The 9,609-nt window shown below is 35.4% G+C and overlaps 1 protein-coding gene across 1 annotated transcript; it reads left to right on the top strand.

Annotated features, from left to right (window-relative positions):
- Positions 1-3,725: 3,725 nt before the first annotated feature.
- LOC100367935 (BMP-binding endothelial regulator protein-like) lies at positions 3,726-8,127 on the top strand. Its single transcript, XM_085494696.1, has 8 exons — positions 3,726-3,823; positions 5,015-5,036; positions 5,702-5,839; positions 5,928-6,057; positions 6,669-6,739; positions 6,934-7,184; positions 7,370-7,656; positions 7,893-8,127. The coding sequence occupies exons 1-8, from the start codon at positions 3,764-3,766 to the stop codon at positions 7,900-7,902; spliced, it is 969 nt and encodes a 322-aa protein (XP_085350822.1). The 5' UTR covers positions 3,726-3,763; the 3' UTR covers positions 7,903-8,127.
- The last annotated feature ends 1,482 nt before the right edge of the window (positions 8,128-9,609 follow it).

Here is a 9,609-nt window from a genome sequence, read left to right as displayed (position 1 = left end):
TAGTGGAACTAGTTGTACGCCTTAGGTACTAATTACATGCCCTGACAAGTTTTTGTGGAACTAGTTGTACGCCCTAGGTACTAATTATATGCCCTGACAAGTAATAGTGGAACGAGTTGTACGCCCTAGGTACTAATTATATGCCCTGGTTACTACAGTACGCCCTAGGTACTAATTATATGCCCTGGTTACTACAGTACGCCCTAGGTACTAATTATATGCCCTGGTTACTACAGTACGCCCTAGGTACTAATTATATGCCCTGGTTACTACTGTACGCCCTAGGTACCAATTATATGCCCTGGTTACTACAGTACGCCCTAGGTACTAATTATATGCCCTGGTTACTACTGTACGCCCTAGGTACTAATTATATGCCCTGGTTACTACAGTACGCCCTAGGTAGTAATTATATGCCCTGGTTACTACAGTACGCCCTAGGTACTAATTATATGCCCTAGTTACTACTGTACGCCCTAGGTACTAATTATATGCCCTGGTTACTACAGTACGCCCTAGGTACTAATTATATGCCCTGGTTACTACTGTACGCCCTAGGTACTAATTATATGCCCTGGTTACTACAGTACGCCCTAGGTACTAATTATATGCCCTGGTTACTACAGTACGCCCTAGGTACTAATTATATGCCCTGGTTACTACAGTACGCCCTAGGTACTAATTATATGCCCTGGTTACTACAGTACGCCCTAGGTACTAATTATATGCCCTGGTTACTACTGTACGCCCTAGGTACTAATTATATGCCCTGGTTACTACAGTACGCCCTAGGTACTAATTATATGCCCTGGTTACTACAGTACGCCCTAGGTACTAATTATATGCCCTGGTTACTACTGTACGCCCTAGGTACTAATTATATGCCCTGGTTACTACAGTACGCCCTAGGTACTAATTATATGCCCTGGTTACTACTGTACGCCCTAGGTACTAATTATATGCCCTGGTTACTACTGTACGCCCTAGGTACTAATTATATGCCCTGGTTACTACAGTACGCCCTAGGTACTAATTATATGCCCTGGCTACTACAGTACGCCCTAGGTACTAATTATATGCCCTGGTTACTACAGTACGCCCTAGGTACTAATTATCTGCCCTGGTTACTACAGTACGCCCTAGGTACTAATTATATGCCCTGGTTACTACTGTATGCCCTAGGTACTAATTATATGCCCTGGTTACTACAGTACGCCCTAGGTACTAATTATATGCCCTGGTTACTACAGTACGCCCTAGGTACTAATTATATGCCCTGGTTACTACAAGTGTACTAATTATACCCTCTGATGTCTTTATTTAATAGCAAAACGTGAATTTGCTGTATTCAGATTTTGACACCAGCAAGCATATAATTGCACTTACTCAGCATCGTATTTTGTTACAGATAAAAATCATTATATTTTTTAAATCTACAATTGAAGAGTAGGGACGAATTAGGAAGGAAAGAAAAATTTATTTACTTTTATCAAAATTAGTCACTAGAATCTTAGATATAATTTAGTTTAATATTGTGTCTTGATACATTCATCTGCGGTTAATTACCAAATAAAACATTCGACTGGCATTTGAATAATAAATTCGACTAGAAATGTCTAATAAAGGAGAACGTTTGCTATTTTTTATAAATTACCAGTGTAAATAGAGAGCTAGGAAATTGTAAACGAATACTCAGAACCACACCTCGCTGTTAACACTCGCTGCCATAGTAACAACGCTTATTCATTTTTTTCATGAAACACAACTATCGTGTAGTTGAACTGTTGTTTTGTTTTGTTTTGTTTATTTCCACCTGTCGCCGATGGAACCATATTTCCCCGTCATTTTAAAATTGACGAAGTGTATGAGCAGAATTTGTTAGTGTGCGTTTCTATCTACAGAAAGACAGGCTGACCAGGAATAGCACTTTTCGACTTCAGCATTATAAGATATTTCAGAATTAGGGAATCCTCGTTCGCGAGTCAATCAAATACAGAATCATAAAGTAGGAGATTAAGAGAATCTTTGTACTGATATATAAACAAGATGTTCTGGCATCATTAAAATTCATCAATATTCCATTGTTTCAGATAGAGGTTTTAAACCAGTGCTTAATTGAAGGCATTTAGATAATGAAATGATCGACACATTTAATGATTATATATAGTCATGTGACGTCAATGCATAAATATCATACCAGGAGTACACTTGCATATTGAAAGCATCAAACTCGTTTACACATTTTTAATAGCCATCTCATGAAAAATTATACCGGTAACTATCATATCTTGAACAGTATTGGCGATAGAGACATTAAACTAGTGGTTTATTGACATCATTGGGCTTGATATCTTATACCATGGATAGATGACCATGTTAAAAATGCATAATAACAACAGTACTGGCACACCACTAGTTTCAGTTTTTACATATCCACAATTCTTAAGTAAAATATGAACTCCTGTCTTGTTATGGTACATTTTTTTTATATTTACAGTAATTAGGTACTATGTTGAAGCGTCCATTAAAATAATGCATACGATTTGTGCAGAGGGCATTAACTGCAGTGGGCGCAGAAATAAAACATACAATACACGTTGGTGTGTATGTCAGGAATGAGTGTGAAGACATTTGTAGTGTTGTCGTGTTTGTCATATTTAGCGATCCAAATTAATAAACCACAGGTTAAAATTAAAACAACATGTGCATAGCCCCATTTCTTGAACAAAACATATATTCACAGCCCACATACTAATCGTCGAAATCAATTAATTATATATAGTAGCGGAAATTTCCAAACCACTGAATAAAATAAAAAGCTCCATCTGTTGTTGTGTTGGGTAAATTGCACAAACGATATATACTTAGCTCTCTCTCTCTCTATCCCGTAAAATAAATTAATGATACTTCAATTGAGGACAGCGTGTGGACCACTCCTTCGTTTGTTATATCGTGATATCCCAACAAAGCACACATACTAATAAGTATGACTAAATTAGTATTGCTTTACATGACTGACGTAATAACGACGATTTTCGGGCAAATAAACAATTTCAGATTGGACTGTCAACATTTTGTCGACTTTGTAAAACAAAAACATAATAGTATGTATCAGTTGAATATGTTACATGTGTTTAATTCGATTTAAAAAAATAGTTACTCCTCTTCAAAATAATATGGTTGCTATGAATAAAAATAGTACTAAAGGCACAATAGCAACTGGTTGATCCAGATGAAGCAGTGCAGTCGTACTGTCCAGAATATTTTATTAAATTTCCAATGATTTGAGTTGATTTGATTTGAATGTATACTATTATCAGGGTGTATCGGATCTTAGTTGGTCTGACCATTTCATATAAGTGTATAAGAAAATGAGAACACATCTGTTTGCATCTGAAAAACATTTCGTATGTGTGACAAAATCAGAAATTGCGTTGCTACTAGTCTGAATGAAGTCAATATGTTGTTCTGATTCAAAACGAGGTTGTATACTATTAGAAACGTGGCGTCCTTATTCAGATGAATTCACCTGAATCATTTGAAATATTTCCCTATCCCGTAATTATCAATGAAAATTCTCATTATAAATGCAAAGTGCAGCATGGCGGAACTACTCGGATTATGCAAATCATACACCAATAGAAATGCATCCAGGTGGTGTATCTGAACATAATAGACTACATCTCTAAAACAGTATTATATATTGGGTTGACTTGTATTGCAAATCATACAACGACGACGACGTCTCTCAACGACACGAAGAATGTTGCGCTTACTTATGATACTCACTATTGCCAGTTTTACTGGAGCCACTTCAACAGAGGTACATTTTTAGTCTTGTTTTTTGCTAATTAGTAATTAGATTACAAGCGATATCAACCCAGCTTGCACTGATTACCAGTGTAATGGCGCTTGCCGATACGTTCGTTGACAATACTCACTTTTGAAATGATGCTTTCTTTTATGGAAAAAAACCTTAGTAGTTTCCTCACTTCAGATGCATCCGATAACTATTTAGCTATCATACATATTTTGGCTTGTGTTTTGTTAAATTCAAATGACCTTCAAGCGTTGAACTTCATTTCGGATTGCTCCACAGAATCACACTTTGCGACAATCTTAACACCTATGGTGCGTTATTGTCATGTGTCGCACAAACAAGTATATATCCGCGATACAATGTTGATGTTAATTTACATGTTCGGGCGAAATAAGTGTGATTTTTGCGTAAAAGCGACAGGAAAGCATGATTCAAACAGTCGTCTTGACTGCTCAAAATCAGAAATATTCGTGTATATTAGGCGCCGAGCAACTGGGTATGCCCGTGTCACACTCTCGTATCACGAAGATTTGTTTTTGTTTTTTATTTGTTGTTTGTATTTTCGTTGCATAACATCATTATTGCATAGCCGACAAGACACATTATGGGAAACGTTGTACTGTGCGATGACTGCATTTCGAATTTCGTTTAAAACGCGTTAATACCAAATGAAACTTAAATTTATTATCTTTTAGACACGAACAGCATTCTGAACCCCACGATCCTTCGAGAACACATAAGAGATTTTTTATTATCGATACCAATAGATTGAAAAAGATTGTAGACCGTAAGCTTGCCAATGTTGTCTGTTTTGGTTGTACCCCACAACGAACAAATTTGTCAGCTCGCTTGGCTTAAATTGGTCATTAATAATACTTTTGAAACAACTGTTATTCTCCAGACATGAAATATATTTATTTACATTATGTTACGGGTTTGTCAGCTATAGTGTTGAATTTGAATAAGAATGCGATTATAAACCATTGTATCTGACACACCGCGGATGATATTTGTAGCGAATGTAATGATTCAGGTTACTGACCTAAAACTCAGAGTCAAAACGCATTGTTGTTGTTGTTGTTGTTTAGCTTGTTTACATTCCTCCAAAATGTTACTTACAACAGGTATATAGTAATTATTATAAAAGTGAAATCATGCTATTATCGCCACTCATGTTTTGTTTTTATTTCACAGAGATCTACTGAAAAACGATCAAGTAAGTAGCTTTGTCAGTCACTCAATCAATTAATTATTCAACCATCTTTGATTAATTTCTTTAACATGTTACCGATGTTAACTACATTAAATGCAGTCTCTGATGATATACTGTCCCCCAACAGGATAGTATAACTTTCACTCAACAACCATCCTTAGTGCATGACTTGACGTTCCACAGTTTTTAATATTTCGATTTTTGTGTTTTGACCAAAAAAATACATCATCCGCCATCCACCAAGGAAGTTATGGGCAGTTTATGTTCATGTCGCACTACATCTTTTATGATGGAATATTCTTGTTAATTATAAATATGCAGCACATTGAATTTATATATTTCACAGGACAGAAACGGGGTAAAAGCGACTGTTCTGACATGTGCAAGGCGATTGGGGTGTCCACATCTTTCAACATCTGGTCATAGGTCCCGATAATTATTTACATATACTCACAGCAGTATATATAAATAAGTAATTTCAGTACACTTTATTGTTGCTACAATAACTGATTATATTTTATATAATACAATGGGATATTTTGGTATGAATGCGATGCTTTACAGACCAGTTAGTGAGTATCAATGTATATCAATGAGTAATCATAAATTATATTGATGCATGCTGTAATAAGTACTAATATAAACTTTTATTACCTTTTAATTTTTAGAGGATTATACATTCGTGCATACGTTTATGAACTGGTACGACGCAAAAGCTGATTGCGAATCCAGGAATTTAAAACTTGCAGAGATCCGCACACAGGCAGACCAAGATGAATTAATAGCAGCAACGATGGGATACTCAAGTATGATATACCTTATACATGTTTCCATAATGTACCGATAATTCATAATTGATAACTGATTTGTTTGTATATGATTTTGTGCAAATAGGTCCTTATTGGATTGGTACTATCGACCCTCAAGGCGACAACACTTTTGAATATGCAACTGGTGAAAGCTTGACTTATTCTCGTTTTAGTCTAGGTTATCCAATGGTCGTTAACGCTATCTCGTGCGCTGCGTGAGTATATTCATTTTAAATCGTCATGAAAGACACGTTGCATGAAATGTAAACTAGTGGTACAAAACAATTAACTGACATAAAATGTGACATAAAAACTGACATGATAGTGAATACTTTTATAAAAAATACTACTCACCCGTCGTTTTCATTACAATAACAACATTCCCATTTTCAAAATGTTCTCATGTATTCTGATACTAATTGTTGGACCAAGGTTTGGGAATGGTTTTCATAGTAACCTAACTTTAAGAGTGGTTACAAAATAGCTTACACATGATTTATATATATCCGAAGTATCAGTATTTCTCAAATAATGTGTCATGTACCAGTGAGGAGGTAGCTGTTGATTGTGGCATGTATTACTTCACTCACATTTGGGGTCCAATATTGTTGTGTTAGGACGGCCTATTTATCATATAACTAAAGATTACAAAACACTGTTAGTGTACAATAGAAAAAAATACTTAAGACAAATGCTGATTGAAACCAACTTGTTGCAATATAAAAACAAAACAAAAACTCATCACTAATACAGCATACCATTTATAATTGTGAAATAAAACACGTGTCTGGAAATATTTACACTGACAACCGCTAAATCCTTATAGAATCGATGGTTACGATGGTTATTGGATAAATGCTAATTGCAATAATATGTATCCTTTCCTATGTGAGCCTGGTGAGTTAATAAGTTAATTGCTTCGTTATTTATTATTCTAATCTTGTACTTGTCCTTTGTGTTTTATAAACAGTAATGTTTAAATAATATTTTTACGTAATTAATACAAAATGAACTGCTTGTGTTTCGACAGTATGTAATGCATTATATTAGATTCAGCCATGTGAGCTACATTGCATGTGTTTTTATTGCAGACATAGATTCTCCAGGTGTATCGGGCGATCCGCATATGACAACATTCGACGGTCGTCCATTTAGTTTTCAAGGCATATGCTGGCATACTCTGTTTAAAGACTGCTCGTCAACAAATCCTGCCTTTGAAGTAACAGCTGAGTTTGAGCCTAGGGAGGACAGTACGTTGGAGCATGTCAGAACGCGAACTGTTTCTGTTAACGTGACTGTTGGAGGTGACTTTGCTATCATTAATGGACTGGATGTTGTTACAGTAAGTGATTTGTTCAAAGCATATTTTGTTGTTGCAACTTTACAAGAACATTTTAATTTTGATTTCAGGATGTTCTTGAACACGATTTCTTCCACGAAATACTGGTCATATAAAGAGGTGCAACTTCAATTTCTGAAAGACTCTGAAAAGTACTTCTTGAAATATAATCTCTATTTTCACTTCAGGGAAGAACTGATGGACACATTACTGCAGCAAGACCAATACACGTTCATGAAGACGATAAAAAAATCACCCTGAGCTTCACTTCTAAGGATACCACATTCACTTTGCATTGGACATTGAAGAAGCACAGCTTAAGAGTATCTATCTCTGGATCTGACTACCGTGGCTATCTCTGTGGTCTACTGGGTGATGATGATGGTGACACTCGTAATGACTTCCTAACACCTGATGGTGCTGTAGTCAACGATGCTACTGAGTTTGGAGAAAGCTGGAAAGTAGAATGGAAGAAGTAAGTTAATTAACTAATTATAAACCAAAAAAAAACAAAAAACACCGAGCTAAAAAAAGTCTTGTCGAAACCTAGTTCAACTGCAGTCTAACTATGTGTTTTGACACACATGTGACCAATTTATCTGTGTACACTTCGAACAATTATACGACTACTTGATATTCTAAAATATTACATAATACACATAATTACGCTTAGTGATTAAAACTCAAAGACTTTTGTTTATTTTTTTTCAGATGTGACTGACACTATCGTCGTATACCAGAAGCTGACATGGCAAGAAATGTACAACATTTGATGTCAAAGTAACATGGCCATGTCATCATATAATACATTGCATTTAATTTATTCGGGTTTCTTTTTCCAGTTTGCGTTAGGCAAATTCAACAAGAGTTGAAATGCTGTTGCTCGAAGGAGAATTGGTATTAAAATATTAAACGTTGGTAATTAAAGGTGCTGTTATGGGTACAACTGTGTTTTGTGTATTTTATTTATTTGTGCAGTTTAGTTATGCAGCACTATGGTATATATCTTTAAATTTTAACAAACAAATATATTTTTGAAAGCATGCTTAAATTGTAAAATTGCTTATCAATTATCACTGTCTCAGTGCGTTATATTGACGCATGTGAAATGTTTATTGGGAGCAAGCAAGCCGTGAGACTCGCTTATCATCGCGTCCACCGTGCCCTGACCCATATAACCATGGTATTTATACTGTGGAATGTAATGACGAGATCGATTAAAACGCGACGAGAAAGTGTGGGTCATCGGATATAATTCCAAACTTTTGTTCAAAGTCTGTAAATTGCACTAGCACGAAACAATTTACAGACTATGACCACAAGTGTAGTGTTATATTCATAAAGTATGTTAGACATTTGTGCTAAATCTGTAATCGTGGATTTGAACCTCTTTCTTGATCAAGTTTTATAATATTTGAGAAAGAATTCTTTCTCATTATCACCTCCAGACGTTGCACCTTACCTTAAGCAGTGCAGTCTTAGCCAAGATTTACAACAGTGGTTTACAAGACAAGACAACTTCGGTGTACAAGTCATATACAATAATATGCAACACATATAGAGAATAGAGTAGAATGGAATGGAATATATAAGTTAATTTCTTCAAGTGTAGATTGTTAGCAATCAGCATAATGACAAAATTCACTGTTAATCTGGAGCTCCCGGGAGCTCAAAGAGCTTTAGGCATTAGGAACAGTGGGTAGCACTGCCAGCTTTGATGGAAACCAACAAAAGCACAGGGAACAAGGTGTGGTTTCATCAAAACACCTTCAATAAAATACTTACCCTATCAGAAAGGTAAAACAATACTCTCTCAGATTAGTAAAACAATATTGGAAAGGTGATTTTGAAATATGTCCCCTTCATCACCCACATAATCCTACACAACTAGAAGAGCCCAATTAAGAAGTATATATACAATTGTCATAATATACGATTGTTTTCTCAAATGATACATTGTCTAGAAAGAAGTACTGTGAGAAGAAAGAGGCGCCACGAATGAAATAATCAACTTGGCTTTACTGCTTGACCACAGCGATACACAAACGATAGACAAACCATACTGCAAGGTTCGTATATAACTTGCAGGCCCTGGATCAACGTGTCTATGACCCTGAAAACTACCATACCATTAAGTTTTCACTGTGAGTTTGTAATCAATAACTATACATCTAAAATTCTTCATCGGATTCACGCTGGCTTTGGATAACGCGAAACTCGCAAACTAAATGTGTACGCTAATGTACAGAAGAAAATACAGAAGTATTGTTTATATAACTCCTATATGATTTCTACAGGAGAAAATCAAGTAGGATTCAAATAATTTGTTGAGACATAATTATAAAGGACTCCTATAGCACAATATTTGATAGGAATCCTACAGGAATTTGTTTTATATAAATCCTAAAAAATTATCTGTAAAAATATC

This window comes from Saccoglossus kowalevskii, chromosome 20 (genome assembly GCF_978046115.1).
Source record: "Saccoglossus kowalevskii chromosome 20, keSacKowa6.1, whole genome shotgun sequence".
NCBI classification, from domain to species: Eukaryota; Metazoa; Hemichordata; class Enteropneusta; family Harrimaniidae; genus Saccoglossus; species Saccoglossus kowalevskii.
This window is presented reverse-complemented; position numbering and strand designations above follow the sequence as displayed.